This window comes from Lepus europaeus, chromosome X (assembly GCF_033115175.1).
Source record: "Lepus europaeus isolate LE1 chromosome X, mLepTim1.pri, whole genome shotgun sequence".
NCBI classification, from domain to species: Eukaryota; Metazoa; Chordata; class Mammalia; order Lagomorpha; family Leporidae; genus Lepus; species Lepus europaeus.
Genome location: NC_084850.1, coordinates 1,859,219 through 1,878,138, shown reverse-complemented (window position 1 = coordinate 1,878,138; position 18,920 = coordinate 1,859,219). Strand labels below are relative to the sequence as shown.

At 45.6% G+C, this 18,920-nt stretch overlaps 1 protein-coding gene across 1 annotated transcript; it reads left to right on the top strand.

Annotated features, from left to right (window-relative positions):
* The first annotated feature begins 1,508 nt into the window (after positions 1-1,508).
* LOC133753689 (melanoma-associated antigen 8-like) lies at positions 1,509-17,672 on the top strand. Its single transcript, XM_062184378.1, has 4 exons — positions 1,509-1,626; positions 12,396-12,467; positions 14,088-14,171; positions 16,552-17,672. Exons 1-4 carry the CDS (start codon positions 1,509-1,511, stop codon positions 17,670-17,672), a joined length of 1,395 nt encoding a protein of 464 aa, XP_062040362.1.
* The last annotated feature ends 1,248 nt before the right edge of the window (positions 17,673-18,920 follow it).

Sequence of the window (18,920 nt, the reverse complement as noted above, 5' to 3'; positions counted from 1 at the left end):
CAAAGCACGTTGTCCACAGTGTTCCAAGGGGGAAAAAATGAAACTCATGTGCCAGGCTTGTGGGCATGCAGCCAATGAGTGATACAGCCACCCCACTTGTTCTTTCTCCCCCTTGTCCTAATTCTCTCAACTGAGGCATTTCCCTTTCCCTTTCTTTTTCCCCTTAGCCAAAGGGGGTGCTCTGGCAGATTATACCTAGCTTTCAGACTCCCAGCATCATTCTACAGCATGAGGAGCATCTCTGAACAAGACCAGTAACTAAGGGCTGGCACTGTGGCACTGCCATTGGCACTGGCATCCCATATGGGGGCCAGTTCATGTCCCGGCTACTCCTCTTCTGATCCAGCTCTCTGCTGTGGCCTGGGAAAGCAATGGAGGATGGCAGAAGTCCTTGGGCCCCTGAACCCGCGTGGGAGATCTGGAGGAGGCTCCTGGCACCTGGCTTTGGATTGTGCCAACTCTGGTTGTTCTGGCCATTTTGAGAGTGAACCAACAAATAGAAGACCTTTCTCTCTGTCTTTCCCTCTCTCTGTGACTCTATCTCTCAAATAAATAAGCAAAATCTTTTTAAAAAAATAAAGAAAAGAAGAAGACCAGTAACTAGCCAATAAGCACAAACAGAGCAGATGGAAAACATGGGCACTGCCCACCCACCAGGGCTCCTCACAGAAGTAGGATTGGCCTGAACTCCAGCTTGCCAAGCAGCTCCACCTTATCAATGGAGGCCATGCAGGAATGAGCTTTGTCAAGCACTCAACCTATGTTCCCCCTTCCTCCCTAGGTAGCTTGTCCTACAGGCCCTCACCCCTCTATGCACTCATACTTTTAACTGTGCTTCTGTGTTTGTGTTTCTGTATGTACCTAGATGTGTGTACGTGCATGCATCAAGGTAGGTCTGTGTGCACACACAGCTATTTGAGAAGCCGTATAACACTGTCTATCAGTGTAACACACACACACACAATGTGTGTGCACTCCTGTGAAAATGTCTCTTATATGTGTGTGTACACACATGGGTGTAAATTGTGTGCATGTATATAATAAGTACATTTCTACATATCTGTGTTTATCTGATTTGAATGGGTATGAAAGGAAACATGCCTGAAAGCATATGTATTACCTGTTGGTGGCCCTCCTAAAACCACCAGAGTTTCTTCGGCCTGTTCGCAAATAAGGGAGGCCCTATTTGGCTGGGCTAGTTCACTGTTTCTTTCAAATTCCCTGTCCCAGGGAGCGGTGTCTCCTCGTGGCCCCCATCTACTCTTCACCCCTCCTTCCATGCATCTGTGCTATCTCCTGGATATAAAACTCAGAGGAAGTGAATGTAGTCCTAAGAAGTGGTAATGTAGTGCCTTGAGGTAGGAAATGCCTGGAGTAGGAAATGCTTGATCATGGGATAAGCTGTGAGTAAAGTCTATTTCGCTTGGTCCTAGAAGGACATATTTGGGAGTTCCAGGCTGGAGAGAGAGCCTTCAAGATACATTTGGAATCAAAATATAGTGTAGACGATGGGGCAGGAGGGCTTGAGAACTCAAGAGGAGGTGGTTTATGGTCTTTATAACTCTTCCTTTAATTCTAATCACCTTGTGAGCCTGACACACACATGTGAGGTGCTGGCAGCTGCAGGCAAGTGGGTGATGTGAAAGAATGCTCAGGGGATTGGCTGCCAGCAGCTGCATGCTAAGAACCAAAGAAGTGTGGGATGGCTGCAGGCATGCGCTGTCTGCCCACTCAGGGACAAGAAGCACTTTAGTATCCCATTCTGGGATGGTTGTTGGCTACTGGACTTCAGCAATCAGCCTCAATTTCCACCTTGGATTTGAAGTCCCAGAACTCTATACTTCCTCCCCCAACCAGGAAAAGAGATAGATAAGAGAGAAGTACAAAGGAGCCCCGGGAACTACCTACCTACTAGGATCCAGTTTGTCTCTTCTACGCACACAACATACATATAACCTGTCATATATCCACGCCAACGTAGACGCACATTGTCACATGTATACATGAACAGGGGGCATTCACCCTCATCAAATATATAAACACACCCAGACATGCACTCACAATGACATATGGTCACACATAGTCACTGGCACAATTACACACACACACACACACACGTACATACATTTTATTTATTTCTGGACACCCCACTCAAAGATCCAAGACAAGGAGAAAGCAGTGACTACACATATGAAGCGCCAGTTGTGGTTATTGAAAGGCAGGCTTCTTGGAGACTAAAAGTTGGTGGGTTGATTTGGATTTGGCTTTAATTCCAGTAGGGGATGAAACCATAAAGGGAAGTTGGAACAGTGTGAACAAAAGAAAAGGTTTTCAAGATGCATCCAACAACAGTGCACAGGAAGGCTTCACAGCACAGAGGAAGGGCAGAGAGGCCAGTTGTAAATATCTCTATAGACCCATATAGCTAGATATATTATTCTTGCCCTAATGTGCTGCAATGAGAGCGGTTGAACTCAACTGCGACCCATACTCTGTGAGGTTAAGTGTCAAGGTAAAGAGAAGGTTTGGCAATTACACCTTTTCAGAAATTTGAACCTTCTGGGTTTCCCATGAATATGGGCATTTTAACCTGAAATTTGCCAGATCTTCCCTTTTCATGTCTCTATGTGGTCCGTCATTGGTGATGTTCAGCCCCATTTTCAGCTGTCCAGCCTTGCAAGCATACTCTCTCCAGCTGGCTGCCTATCTTTTCTCACCACTCATACTTGACATCAAGTAACTGGAAGTGCACAGCAACCATTCAGATGATCCTGGTTTCAGCCAATGAAAACGCACTTAGGAATTTGGAGCTTGGGAAGAGGAAATGGCCTTGCTGAGTCTGGAATGGAGCACCCCAACTATACCCCTCTACCAACCTTCCATTTCCTTCCCTCCCATTAACTTTTCCGCTAGAATCCCTACCATGGGAAAGATATCCCAAGTCTTATTCCCAAGTGTTGTTTTGTTATGGGGATATGTGACACATTTCCTAGGAATTTACTGCCTATTCCATCTGCCACTGTGGGGTGCCTTTGCAGATGTAACAATCTATTGGTTCTCAATGGAGCTTGAAAGATATATTCTTGAGATTTATGTCATCTTGTTAATAGCAAAGCTACAACATCTTTGCATATTTGGAGCTAACTGTTGCTGAGACTGTGGGCATTCCTAATGAGGTTTCCTTATTCTGTATATACAAAAGCTAAACCTTTGATCTATTAACCACTGAATGCACTTACTAAGCTATGCACCTGCATGGCACCCTGCCATGGTGATGAGCAGTAACTTCTAGCTGTTCTACAGCTCGGCATAAAAAGAAATCGTGACTTGTCCTACTGAAAGTGCAGTTATGTTTGTGTTTGCTGTATAGTATCCTGTGAACAATATGAAGTCTATATTATCAGTGTTGGGTTTTCAGGGGAGGGAGGGGAAGGATGTTAAAATATCTTCTTGATATATTTAAATTATGAAATAAGGCAATTGGTCAGGGTCACCTCTGTTGACTCAACTGGTGTGAGCATTTGCACCTACCATCTTGCCAGACTGCATCCCTAGGGTCAGTAGTCATCAGCAGAGCTAGCGGTGCCTGAGTTTAGGGCACCTAAACTTCCTGACATTAGGCAGTTTCAGGGGATGCTTTCAAGGGCAGCTAAGTCAGTAACATCCTGAAAGCATTTGAAATGAGTAAAATTACACATGTAGGTCTTGAAGAATGGTGCTTGTCCAGGCAGTGAAAATCAAGAAAAGAAGAGGCCCAAGATTAGTTGTCCTGGGAGGCCTGATCCACAAGAAGACACAGAGCAGCAAAGTTTTGTGAGATGACTGGGGGCTCTCTCCTTGTCCTCATTAAATGTACATTTTTGCATGAACATGACCTTGACTGGCCCTGACTTCAAGAAACTATATGAAGAAGCAAAATTATGCTTCTGAAAAACATGCTGAAATAAAATTTTGTAAATAGCCAACAGGGAAAAATAAAGGTATATAATGACAAATACTCTGATGGGTCACTGTGTTTCCTTTCTGTGGGATTGGAAGATGCTGCACATGATGGCCATCTGGGCCCAGGAAACTCCTGGATTCCTTTGCTCCCTACGGCCCTTCTATGGCTTTGCACACCAACTTCTTCATGCCCTAGAACATTTGAAGGCATAATTTTCAATCACAGAGGGGAATTAACAATGTCATGTTGAAATTTGTTTACATATTTCCACAAACTATTCTTAATCATTGGACGCAATTTTTTTAAAAAACAGAATAAACCATTGTGGTGCCAAAATCCAAAGTGAGCATTTAGTTCCATTTTATGGGATGGGGGGAATAAGGAAAGTGGTTTTTATAAAGAACAAAATCATTTTTAAAATCTCCTTTGTCAATGTAGATGTGCACAATAAAGAACAAGAAAGCCCTGTGGGGATGGGAAGAAAGCAGAGGTCCTGCTGATGGTGCAGAGGGTCCTTGCTACAACCCACATTTCACTGAATATTTCCAAGTACTTTTCCATGAGAATCTTGGAGTTGCAACATGAATCATAAAGCAATGACTCTTCCTACAAGGTCCCTTCTGAGCCTCCCCACAGTTCCAAGCTGAAACATATAGAATAGAAGAGTTTCCTGGATAGTGCTTCTTCCTTACTGTCCTAACCTTTGTCAGCAGCCCCAAGCAGCATGCTTTGTCTCCCTGGCCCTCCCTAGTCTCTCTCACTGGACTCAGGCTCCCAATTCTAATTGCCTACTAATACCCAACCCAAAGCCTCATTAGCTGCAGAGACTCCCATTAAAGAGTGCACATTCATTGTCCCTTACTAACCATTTGGTAGCCCTTGCTGAAGGAGTTAGATGGGCTAATGGACAATTAGGCCAGTTAGAAGGGAATTAGGCCCCTTGGAAGGCAGTGAGTTCAGTTAACTGTACTTAGCTTTACCAAAGCTAGACAGGATTGTAATCCCTGCCTTCTGGTTAGCTGTTATTCTGCTCCTCCCCTGATTGGTAAAATCTAGGTTTGATTTTCAGAAAGGGACTAATCAGAGAGAACCACTCTGTATGTAAAAAGGGCAATCCCTACAGGTTTTTACTGGCAACTCCTCCCTTGGAGCACCCCTCCTGACTGTTGTGACAGGAGATTTCTTAGTTCAATAAATGTTGTTTTGCTCACCATCCCTCTCCACGGGGAAATTCTTCTTTGATATGAGACAAGAACTGAGATCACTGCTGTCCTCATCCTCCCAAACAGTAGCCCTTGCTGGACCAAACTTTACAGTATGGTTAGCTCCACATAACCTTCCCAAAGATCCCACAGGGACTTTCTGAGGCAAGGAATCTCCCTTTCAACTCCTGGTAGTCTTCCTTTGCCAGTTTCACACAGAAGAAGAATATGCAGCTAGAGAAGGGGGTAGGGAAGAGTTTTTCCAATACAGCCAGAGCCTGCCTTGAGCTGCTACATAGTCTTCTACTGGCTAAAATTCTTACTGATAAGCCAACTTCTGCAGGTGACCACAAGCACAGATGAAGCTCATGGTCCTTGGGTGGGCCTGACACTGCCAACTGCACAGTCACTAGCTGCCTGCATGAATATACAACTATTCTAAGGGATGGGGTGAGAGGAGAGGCAGGTAACCTCCCTGCTTTTTTTTTTCCTGCTTTTTTAAAAAGGTGTATTTATGTATTTATTTGAAAGGCAGAGTTACAGAGAGAGAGAGAAGGAGGGAAAGAGAGAGAGAGAGATCTTCCATCTGTTGGTTCACTCCCCAAATGGCCCCACTGGCTGTGCTAGGCCAATCCAAAGCCAGGAACCAGGAGCTTCTTCCAAGTCTCCCACATGGGTGCAGGAACTCAAGCACTTGGGCCATCCTCTGCTGCTTTCCAAGGTGCATTAGCAGGGAGCTGGATCAGAAGTGGAGCAGCCCAGACTTGAACCTGCACCCAAATGGGATGCTGGCATTGCAGGCAGCAATTTTACCCAGTGCCCACAGCATGGCCCCGCTGCTTCTTCCCAGTTGGACAACTTGCAGGGTAAAGGAGCTGGTTATTTTATGTTGTTCATTTTATGTTGTTATAACAGAATACTTGAGACTGGGTAACTTGCAAAGGAAAGAAAGTTATTGAACTTCCCGTTCTGGAGGCTGGAAACCCAGAATCAAGTGGACACATCTAGCAAGGGCTTCAAAAACCTGCTAGAAAAGCAGAAGGGCAAGTGGCTATATGAGGAAAACATACAACATGAGGACTGGTCTCTTTATAACCACCCACTCTTGTGGTAACTACCCCAGTCCTTGGAACAAGAACTCACTCCCATGAGAAAGGCATTAAGTCCACCCTCAGAAACTAAATGCCTCTTTTTTCAAAAAGTGAGAATCCGGTCTCAGTGATCTGGAAGTCTGAGGTTTTTGTTGTTGTTGTTATTACTATGTTCCTAAAGTTATATTTATGCAATGCATGCAAACTAATAAAAAAATTTTTAAAGATTATTTATGTGAAAGAGTTACAGAGAGAGAGGGAGAGAGAGATCTTCCATCTGATGGTTCACCCCCAAAATGCCCACAACTGCTGGAGCTGGGCCAATCTGAAGCCAGGAGCCAGGAGCTTCTTCCAGGTCTCCCACATGGGAAGAGGGGCCCAAGGACTTGAGCCATCCTCTGCTGCTTTCCCAGGCCATAGCAGAGAGCTGGATTGGAAGTGGAACAGCTGGGACTTGAACTAGTGCCTATATGGGATGCCAGCATCATAAGGGGTGGTTTTACCCACTATGCCACAATGCCAACCCCCCTAATTGCCTCTTGAAAGCCCTACCTCCCAGCACTACCACAATGGAAATCAAATTTCAATGTAAGTTTCAAGGGACAAACCATAGCAAAACCATTACCACAGCTTCTCAAGCTTTCAGCAAGCCCTCTCTTTCCAGCCTCTCATCTTAGCCAAGCTTCTTCTGAGACCAATTAGGGTCACCTGGGGACCACTTGCTTTAAAAAAATTTTATTTATTTATTTATTTGAAATGCAGTGTGGAGTGGGAGAGAGGAGAGAGAGAGAGAGAAAGAGACAGAGAGAAACAGAGACAGAGAGAAAGAAAGAATATGAATGGGGAGGGAAGAGGGATCTTCCATCAGCTGATTCACTCCTCAAATGGCTACTGGGGCTGGTTCAGGCAGAAGCCAAGAGTCTAGAGATCCAATCTGTCTCCTACATAGGTGGCAGGGGCTCAAATACTGGTACAATCCTCCGATGCCTTCCCAGGCACATTAGAAGGGAGTTGGGTCAAAAGCAGGGCAGCTGGGACATAAATTGGTGTTCCAATTTGGGATGCTGGCATTGCAGATGGAAGCTTAGCTTGCTGTGCCACAATGCTGGCCTTGCAGGGGTCACTTGCTACTGCTATAGTGATGTTTATCCAGTTTAGATCTCTCCAACCTCTCATCCCAATCACAGAATATCAAGGGTAAGAGAGGAGAGGAATCAATAAAGTGAACAGGACTAAGGTAGATTTATTTTTTAAAAACTTTGAGCATATTATTTTTGTTTTTGTTTATTTGAAAGGCAGGAAGAGAGAGACTTATCATCTGTTGGTCCACTCCCAAAATGCCCACAACAGCTGGGGTTGGGCCAGACAAAAACCAGGAGCCTGAAACTCAAACCAAGTCTCCCATGTGAGTGGCAGGGACCTAAGTACTTGGGCCATCTCACCTGTTCCCTCCCAGGATATGCATTATTATGAAGCTGAAATCAAAAGCAGATCCAGGATTTGAACCCAGGCACTCATATGGGACAGGGGTGTCCCAAGCAGCATATTAACTGGTACATCAAACACCCACACTGAGAATATTTTTACCCTGATACTTTTTTTTTTTTTTAATTAAACTTTTATTTAATGAATATAAATTTCCAAAGCACAGCTTATGGGTTACAATGGCTTCCCCCCTCCCACAACTTCCCTCCCGCCCGCCACCCTCCCCCCTCCCGCTCCCTCTCCCCTTCCATTCATGTAAAGATTCATTTTCAATTCTCTTTGTACACAGAAGATCAGTTTAGTACATATTGGGTAAAGATTTCAACTTTTTGCCCATATAGCAACATCAAGTGAAAAAACTACCATTGGATTACTAATTATAGCATTAAATAGCAATGTACAGCACATTAAAGACAGAGATCCTACAGAATTTTTTTTTTCAAATTAATTAATTTTCTATGCCATTTCCATTTTAACACCAGGTTGTTTTTTTTTTTTTTCATTTCCAATTCTCTTTACATACAGAAGATCACTTCAGTATATAATTAGCAAAGACCTCATCAGTCTGCGCCCACACAGAAACGCAAAGTATAAAAATACCGTTTCAGTACCAGTCATAGCATCACTTGGCTTTAGACGACACATTAGGGACAGATCCCACATGGGGTGTAAGTACACAGTGACTCCTGTTGCTGATTTAACAATTTGACACTCCTGTTCATGGCGTCAGTAATCTCCCTAGGCTCTAGTCATGAGTTGCCAGGGCTATGGAAGCCTTTAGAGTTCGCCGACTTTGATCTTATTCCGATAGGGTCATAGTCAAAGTGGAGGTTCTCTCCTCCCTTCGGAGAAGGGTACCTCCTTCTTTGATGGCCCCGTTCTTTCCACTGGGATCTCCCTCACAGAGATCATTCTTTTAGGTCTTTTTTTTTTTTTCCATGATATCTTGGCTTTCCATGCCTGCTATACTCTCATGGGCTCTTCAGCCAGATCTGAATGCCCTGAGGGCCGATTCTGAGGCCAGAGTGTTGTTTAGGACATCTGCCATCCTATGAGTCTGCTGTGTATCCCACTTCCCATGTTGGATCTTTCTCTCCCTTTTTGATTCTATCAGTTAGTATTAGCAGACACTTGTCTTGTTTGTGTGATCTCTTTGAGTCTTAGACCTATCAGAGCTATCAATTGTGAGCTGAAATTGGTCACTTGGACTAGTGCGATGGCATTGGTACATGCCATCTTGATGGAATTGTGTTGGAATCCCCTGGCACGTTTCTAACTCCACCATTTGCGGCCAGTCCGATTGAGCATGTTCCAAATTGTTCATCTCCTCCCTCTCTTTTTCCACTCTTAGATTTAACAGGGATCACTTTTCAGTTAAAATTTAAACACCTAAGAATAATTGTGTGTTAATTACTGAGTTCAACCAATAGTACTAGAACAACAACAATAACAACAAATACTAAAATGGATAAAGTATTACATTGTACATCTAAAGTCAGGACAGGAGCTGATCAGTTCATTGTTGCTTATAGTGTCCATTTCACTTAACAGGTTTCCCCTTTGGCACTCAGTTGTCACCGATCAGGGAAAACAAATGATATTTTTCTCTTTGGGTCTGGCTTAATTCACTCAGCATGATGTTTTCCAGATTGCTCCATCTTGTTGCAAATGACTGGGTTTCGTTGTTTCTTACTGCTGTATAGTATTCTATGGAGTACATGTCCCATAATTTCTTTATCCAGTCTACTGTTGATGGGCATTTGGGTTGGTTCCAGGTCTTAGCTATTGTGAATTGAGCTGCAATAAACATTAATGTGCAGATGGCTTTTTTATTAGCCAAATTAATTTCCCTTGGGTAAATTCCATACCCTGATACTTTTAAAAGTAATAGGAGGACAGGCATCTAGCCTAGCAGTAAGGATGCCAGTTAAAACACCCAAGTCCCATATTGGAGTACATGGGTTTGATACCCGCCTCTAGCTCCTGGCTCCAGCTTCGTGTTAATGCAGGCTCTGGGAGGTAGCAATGATGTCTCAAGTAACTGGGTTCTTGTCACTGACATGGAAGACTAAAATGGAATTCCTGACTCCCGGTTTCTGTCTGGCCTGCCGTACTTGTTGTGGGCACTTGGGGAGTAAACCAGCAGGTGGAAGTTTGTGTTCTCTCTCTCTCTCTCCCTCTCCCTCTCCCCTAACCTCTCCCTCTCCCTTAACCTCTCCCTCTTCCTTTCTCTCTCCTTCCTCTGTAACTCTGCCTTCAAATAAATAAATAAATCTCAAAAAAAATAAAAGAAAAAGAGAGAGATTTATTTGCCTTGAGACTCCAACAAGTTTCTGTCCAGTTGTCTGGAAACAGCTGAGTGACTGCATGGGGAGTCAGTTTCAGAACCTGAACATGAACTGTTCCAATGGTCAATCTAAGATTTGCTGCAACACAATCCAATACTGCACCCTCAATTTTCCATTCACTAATTTCAATTTCTTTCCCTAAATTGTTATCTCCTGGTACATGTTTCTTTTTTACCTTGATCCAACCAAAATTCTGAATGGAAAACCTTAAAAAGGATGGAGGAAAAAACTAAAGGAAGTAATACTACTTCCAATGTAGGGTTTTTTTTATTCATGAGAAGATAAAAGTATATTATTAAATAAGAACTATAATTAAGTAAAGGAAACATTTATAAACATTTATATACCAAACACTGTGGCATCCATATTTTTAAACTATACACACACACACACACACGCGCGCGCATCCATATATGAGAGAAAAGATGTGTTATTTGTAGTTTTTTTTTCAAGGAGTAGGAAAGTTAGCAGAAACACATCAGCTTCTTAAACATTTTCCCTTTAATGTCACATAGGAAAATTGGAGCTAGTAGAACCCTGCTTACCACCTTTTCACTTGTGTCTGGAATACTCTTTGTGCCCTTGGACCAGATCAAGTTAATTTGGGAGTCTCTTTCAGGCCTCTCTTCTCGTGGTCTCTGAGCAACTAGCCAGTCCATTCTGACCCCAATCCAGGCACACTGTTCAAGACTCTGCCCATTATGGAAGATGTTCCCTTGCCACTCTCTTTTAAAACCACTCTCGAGTGTGTTAGAACCAGCTGTCCCCCTCTTCACACTCTACTTTCATTGGATGGAAATCATTGTGCACAGCCCACACTTAAGCGATGGTAAAATAGCTACATATTGATTTGTAATTTTCTGCACAGGATGTTTTACTGTTCTCTCCTATTTATTTATTCATTTATTTCTAGCATATACATTTCCTTCTTATTATGATTTTATGTCAATTTTTATATAAAACATTTATGTATCAATATAGATATGATTTGACTTTCTCAATCTGTAATGTAGCCAGTCCTGGGATATGCATTAATGCTGGCCTCTCTCTATGCCCTTTGAATAAATATAAAGATTTTTTAAATTAAAAAGGCATAAATAAATAAGAGAAATTTAATAAAGTCCTACAAAATACAGATATAGAAGAAATCCAAATGTTGTAAACAAATGCTACAAATATGACTGTCTACCACTTGTCATAAGCACTGTAACTCCCCTTTCAAGCTTGTGGAGTCAATTTCCACAAGGGTTACAGTTGGAAAACTGCTCAGATATGTCAAAGAGAGGGAATCTCCAGGGAGCATTTCATGAAGTAGCCAACAGCCAAGATGGAAGCCCTCATGAGTAAGAATTAAGGTATCCACTCATTTAAAAAACAGTAATCCCCAAGAATACACTTCTGACCTTGCTATTAGTTCTGTAAGAGCCCAGGCTTCCTTGTCCATCTAGCCACTCCTCTAATTCCTGACTGTACAGGGGCTGACCTGTGTATGTCCAATTTTGCCTTATGAGACTTAAGGCCTTGATATGACAGAAGCATAATCAGGTAGGACCAGGGAGGTGTCAAATTAAGAGTCAAGGTCAGAGTGGGAGTCAAGGTAAGGACCCTGAGAGGGCATGCAGTAAACCCTAGACTCCAGAACAAAAGATGCCCCACTGTCACATCTGTTGTCAGCTGTGTGGGTGAAAGCAGTGTTTCTTAGCTTCCAATAAAGAAGCATCTATGAGGAAAGGCCATGCGTCCATAGGTTGACCTAGGAAGTTGTCCTTCTCCCTGCTAGGAGTCAAGGTGAGACACTTAGGCTAAGAAAACCCTGGATCCCAGGACAAAGGCTCCCTCTCCACATCCCACCTCTGCTGCAAACTCTGGGAGCTTGACGCAGGATAATCAGATGCAGCGTGTCCTGATATTTGCACCCAGACTTGAGAGAGTTTATAGGCTAAGTAGAAGCAAAAGGGTTACAAGTGACAAATGAGAGAGGACAAACACAAGACCCCAGGACCCAAGGACAAAGGGACTCCAGTGGAAAATCCGGGACACAGTGGCCGGATGTTACGTCATCTGTCCGGAGCTCAGCAGAGGCTTCTGAGGTCCGCTCTTCAAGTCAACTAATAGAAAAGAGCCTAGGCTGTGTTAGAAGTGAACCAAAGAAGCCCCCATCCCAGATAGAGGGCCAATTCAGGTCAGCAGAGGTTGGGGTCTAAGCCTTCACAGGTAACAAGGTAACAATCCAGAGGTTCCGGTTCCGCCCCTGCTATCAGCCATGAGAAGCCCCGGACATTGGGTACTAGCCGGATGTGACGCCCCCTGACTTCCGCTTCTTCAGTTTACGAGTTTGTTGGAGGTTCCCGCTTCAGGTCCACAACGGGATCGGGTGGGAACGCTGTTACAAGTCAAGGTGAGAGGCTGAGGACCCCGAATAATCCAGCTGTAGCCCTCTTCTCAGTCCTGCACCATTTAATAGCAGACTTTTTGTGTGGAGACTGGGAGCGGGAGTCGAAGGAGGCAAGGACATGGCTTTTTGAAGACGGGTGCCATGTTCTGTGAGGTGAGGACCCCAAGGAAGGCTAATAAGGCCTGTGGAGAATCCGTTCTTGCCCCTTCTGTCATCCATGGTAATCCCCAGGCACGCTCATGAAGTCAGATGTGATGTTCCCTGACTTTTACCTCAGGAGTCAGAGAAACGTTTCTGAGGTCGGTGCTTCAGGCCGGCCAAGGGGGAAAGGCTTTGTTAGAATTCAAAGTGAGGTGTGGATAGTGGATTAAGGAAGCCCTCACCTCAGATGAAGGTCCTAAATAATCCATCTCTGCCCAGAACAGGTTACCCCGGCAGAGCCCCCTCCCTTTCCACCTCAGAGGACTCTGAGAGTCAGAATCTTGATGTGTTGGGGCAGCCTCATCATCAGAGGATGGGGCTGGCTTCATAGTCAGGACCCTGGGGAAGGACTGAGGGGATATATCCTATCCTGGTACAGGGTCCCTAGAGTTTAGCTCCGCCCTGCTGTCAGCCATTGGAAGCTCCCACAAGGTGGCCTTATGTGCTGTACCCTAACTTCCACCTCAGGGTTCTGAAAAAAGTGGGGGCCTTAAGCTGAGAGGAGGAGTCCCAGGCTATACCAGGCACCAATGAGAGGACCAAAGGAGAAGGAAGGGGCTTAGACTCCAGACCAGGAAGGATCCCACAGAAGCCTATCCTTGCCATCAGGAGGATGGCCTTGGGAAGGTTTCTGACTTCTGCCACTGGGATCTGATAGAGGTTATGGGCTTGGAAGAAGGAGCACAGGACTCAGACAGGCAGACAGAGGGGCCCAAGCTCTACCCAGAAGTTGAGGTTAGGACTAAGAAAGGACACAGGACACCCAGGATTCCAGGACAGGGGGCACAGCTACATCCCTGCCATAAGTTCTGGGAGGCCCTGTACAAAGTGAGCAGGTCAAAGTGCAGTCAGGGCCTGCACTTCACCCCTCATAAGCAGGAAGAAGTTATAGAAGATATGATTCTATGTCCTTCAACAGCATTTAGGATTAAGGGCTGGAATCTCTCTGAGGGGGAAATTATATAGGCAAGCAGATAGGATAGAATTGATTAGATTTGTGAGCTGGAAGGCCACGCTTTCACCACACCCCCTGTGTGATCTCATGCCCCTACCTGACCCCACCTGTATGCCCACTTGCCAATCAGGTTACATAACCACTCCCCTTTGGAAGTAGATAAAAGGCCTGGAGCACTGTGGGCCCCTCCCTTAATTGCCCTTTTTGTTGCCCTTGTTGCCTGTGCCTTCAGGGTGTGTGGCCTTTGGGCCACCCACTCCCTGCTTTCCTGCCCACATGCTTACTGCATGTGGCTGGCTCCTGGCCTGGTCTCTGCTTGGTATGCACCCTAACTTAGCCTCTAGACTTTTATTTCTCACTTAGATAAAACCTTCACCTTCCTATGCATTTCTCTCACTGAATAAACTCCTTAAAACTTTTAAAAAAAAAAGTGACCATATACAGCTTATCCTGATGTCGTTTTTCAGGTCGGAAAGAGATTAGAGGCTTGGTAGAAGAAATATCACCTCTGGTGAGCAGAGGAAGGGATCCAGGCCCTTCCAGGAGTCAAGGTGAGGACTTGATGTGGGGGGGGGGGGTAGGACTCCAGCAGACTTAGTACAGAAGAGGCCTAGCTCTGCTATCAACTTTGTGAAGCCCTGGGCAGAATGGTCAGATATTGTGCATCTTTTCTTCTGCCTTTGGGGTATCAGAGAGGTAATCACCTTTGATGGGGACTGGAGGTACCCATACCCCAGAACAGTATGATGCTCCTTTACTGCGGCCTCCCAAGTCTGAGGGTGGTTAGGACTTTGGTCTGAGGATGTTGGCACAGGGAAGAGTCCCTGACCCTGGCAAGAATCAAGGTGAGGATGTAGAGAGAGGACTGCGGAGAACTCACACTCCTAGATGGAGTGCACAACCACTTCATGCCCTTGTAGTTGACCCTGCAAGAACCCACACAGTGGTGCCAGGTGTTGTGGTTCCTGATTCTTCTTGAAGGGAGAGTCATGAAGAAGACCTTGCTCTGAGGAGTGCAGCTTCACATCAGCTGAGGAAGGAATCCCAGGTTTTGTCAGAAGTCAAGGTAAGTACCTAGAACCTGCCTCAGTAAAGAACATACCCCACAGAGCCCAACTGCTCTGCTCTCAACCCTGGGAGGCCCTAAGTAAGGATTGTACTATGTGGCTTGCTCTCACTGCAACCATGATGGAGGAAGAGGGGTCCTCAGGCAGGTAAGAGCTTTGGCTTGAGCTGAGGGGGCAGTGTCAGATCAGCAAGGGGTCTGTGCTGGGCCCTGTCAGGATTCGAGGTGAATATCCTGAAGGTGGATTGAGATAACCTCCACCCCAGAACAGTCTGGACCCAGGCCCTCCTGATAGCCCTGGTCGATCCTGGACTCAGATGCTAAGAATAACTTTTGTCTCAGAGCTTCTAGAGTGATCAAAGTCGTGTTCTGAGGGTTGATAGAGACCACCACACCTGGTATCAAAGGAGTCATCATCTCGGGCTCAGCCGGGAGACAAGGTGAGGATCTTTGGTGAAGAGTGAAGGTACTGCCACCCCAGAAATGAAAAGATTCCACAGAATCCAGCCATCCTGTTAGTTCTGGGAGGCCCAAGGCAGAAGAGTACCCCCAGGGTGGGACATCTTCCCATTTCTTACTTGGGGGACTCAGGGAACTGAGGGCCTTGGTTGTATGGGTGGTATCAGATCAGAAGAGGAAGGAACTTCTGAAAGCAAAGAGAGGAGTCCCAGGGTCTGCAAAGAGGGAAGCTAAAGGCTGTTGTTGAAGGTTGAATTTACACCCCAGCTCAGAACACAAAGAAGACCCCAGAAATATCCACTATGGCCCTACTCTCAGTCCAAGAGGCTCTGGGAAGGACTGCCAGCTTCAGCCTCATGTCTAGCTGGGGAGGCTTTGGAGAGGGTAGGGCCTTAATTAGAAAGGACTACACTCAGGTCAACAGAAGGATTTGTTCTAAGCTCTACCAGGAGTCCAGCTAAGGGCTGAGGAGTCTCCACTAACCTGAATATACAGGACCCCAACCCCATCCTGTCCCATTCTGTCAGCCAGAGAAAGATACAGAAAACATTGAGTGGATTGGCTTACCCTTACTTCCTCTTCTGGTATCTCATGGAGATAAGGCTTTGGTTTGAGTGGGCTCAAGTCAACAGGAATTGTTCCAGGCCCTGCCAGGCAGGAAGGTGAGGGTGGATCAGTCTCCTTACTTCAGAATAGACACATCCCCCATTGAATTTGGCCACCTTTTTGTCCTCCCTGGAAGGCCCTGGGCAGGTGTGACTGGATGTTGGGCCCCCCTCACTGCCGTTCATTGCCTTTCAAGAGGCAAACTCTTGCTCTGAAACTTTGCCTTAGACCAGCAGAGGGGTAGAGTTCAAGGCTAGCTAGGAGAAAACGAAGACCTCAAGTGAGTACAGATAGGACCTTTCATCCCAGCATAGTGGGGACCTCTCAGAGTCTTGGCCATCCTCCTGTCAAGTCTGGGGGACCTAGGGTGCTGCTTTCAGTGTGCAGCCTGAGTATCCCTTCAGTTCCTCTTACAGGTGCTGTAGTAACCTGCTGGTAAAGGTCTCAGTCTGAGGCAGTGTCTTTAGGTCACAGAGCAGCTAAGACCCTAGCAGTGCCAAGAGTCAAGGCAAGGTGCATCCCCTGATTGTGGACCCAGAGTGCCACCTACCCCAGAACATAAGGGATCCCATTGCTTGGCCCCATCCCACCCCTACTGTCAGCTCTGGAGACTCACACACTCATAGTCTCCTTGCATTCTGAAGAGCCCTCTCACTCTCTGTAGGTTTTCAGGGGACAGTCCCATAAGCAGGACAGGAACCCTGTGAGGCCCATGTTCACCCAGAGGGAAGGCCTTTGTCACAGCCCCCAAGGGTGCAGTTCTCAGCTGAGGTCACTTTTACCCTCCCTCTCTCCTCCAGGCCTGTGGGTTCCCATCAACCAGCTGCTGCCTAGCCTCTTGCCACCTGACCCCAAAGAAAACGTGATGCCTTCTTGTCAGAAGCATGAGGGAGGCCTTCAGGACCAAGGAGAGGAGCCAGACATTGATGAACAGATTTTTGAGTCTGAAGAGGAGAGTGAAGAGGAGTTCTTCGCCACCTATTCCTCCTCTTCTTCCTCTCCTCTGATTCTAAGCAACCCAGATGACTTTTTTGCTATTCAGACACCGAGTCCTCCCCAGAGTCCTCCCCAGAGTCCTCCCCAGGGTCCTCATAGCATCTCCTCCCCTACAGCCTTTCCGTGGAGCCAATCTGATGACAGCTGCAGCAGCCAGGAAGAGGAGGGCCCACGCACCTGGCAGGACCCAGAAGATGCAGAGTCTTTGCTCCAAAATGCATTGGATGAGAAGGTGGAGGAGTTGGTGCAGCTCCTGCTCCATAAGTATCGAATGAAGGAGCCGATCACCAAGGCAGAAATGCTGTCTTGTGTCATCAAAGATTATGAAGACCATTTTCCTGTGATCTTCAGTAAGGTGTCTCTGTGCTTGCAGATGGTCTTTGGCATTGATGTGAAGGAAGTAGATCCCATGGGTCACTCCTATGTGCTTGATACCGCCCTGGGCCTCACCTATGATGGTATGCTAGATGATGATCAGAGCATGCCCAAGACCGGCCTTCTGATAATCATCCTGGGAGTGATCTTCACAGAAGGCAATTGTGTCCCTGAGGAGGAGCTGTGGGAGGCGCTGAGTGTGATGGGGGTACATGTTGGGAGTGAGCACCACATCTATGGGGAGCCCTGGAAGCTCATCACTGAAGATTGGGTGCTAGAAGGGTACCTGGAGTACTTGCAGGTGCCCCATAGCGATCCTCCTCACTATGTGTTCTTGTGGGGGCCAAGGGCCTATGCTGAAACCAGCAAGATGAGAGTCCTGGAGTATTTGGCCAAGTTCAATGGTGGTGATGCCACATCCTTCCCGCTGTGTTATGAGGAGGCTTTGAGAGATGAGGAAGAGAGAGCCCAGGGAAGATTTGCCACTTCAAGTGGCACTAGTGCCATGGCCAGAACAACTTCCAGCACCACATCCAGAAGCTTCCCCTGAATAAAGTGTGAGGCAATTTAAGGCACTTTAATAAAATCTGAGACATGTTAAGGTACTTTAATAAAGTCACTGAATTTAGAGATGGCAGTCACAGTTTTAAGTAGAGAGGCAGTTTAGGGCTAGGCAAAACTGAGTGAATAACATGTTGGTTTTCCTATTTTATAAGGATAACTTGAAACTTTATCTTCCTTTTGAAGTCTTTTAAAGATTCCTTTTAACTAGAAGCTTAATTAGCTTCAGAATCTAAGGTTATGAATGATACAGATGTTTTGCTCTTGTACAATTTAGAGTAAAATTTTTGCCATTTTGTAAAACAAATTTAGGAGACTTTCCATCTTATTTTGTGGTTTGGAATGAGATAACATGGCATTGGAATAAGAATTTCCTTGGATTTGTTCAGCTTATATGAAAATATAGGAGAAATTAAATCTTAATAAATTGTGTCTCAATTCACTGGTTCGTTTATTGTTCACACATCCATTTGTGCATCTGCTGTATGGAAGGCCCTGTGCTAGGAGTGGAGATGTTGACACAAGTCACAAGCACTCTACTAGAAAAGGGTGGAGTCCCGCAGCAGCCATCATAGGAGGAAGATGGTGAGATGTTCTCTCAGACACACATGACTATGGAAAGAAGGCTGAGCATATGGGGCTCCAGGGGAGGGCAGGGTAGTATAATGCCCTGAGCCAAGGCATTCTGAAGGTTGAGAAACAGTACTTCCTTCTGTGGGAGTTCACTGTGTTGAGGCTGGGTCTTGGCAGGAGTCAGGAGTGCAGCTTTGGTTTGAGAAAAGGTTGCGACTGAGTATTTCTCTGGGCAGTTATTTCTGCATGTTGGATGAAGCAAAGGAATCTGCACATGGAGTGGGTATAGAAAGTGTCCTGGATGCTTGTCTCAATGAGGTGAACACAGCAAGAATCAGATGATTGATGCCTGTCATATCTAAGGATTTCCTGAGAAATAAGGGTGTGTCTCCAAGAAGTAATGCCCCAAAGCCCCTGGCAGATACTCTTCTGCATGTTTGGTATAACCAGAGCCAAAGCTATTAAAATGGAAGTTTAATTAGGTAATTTTAATACTGTTATTTGACCAATTGTAAGCAGGAGCTATAGTTTGCTTAGAAGGAGAGATGAATGAAAATATGGGTGTAAATGGAGGAGTAGCTGAGAAAGGAGGGAAGGGTTTGGTTCTTGCATCAAATTTTAGGAACTTTGAGCTATATCCAGATTCACACCCAAATTCAATACT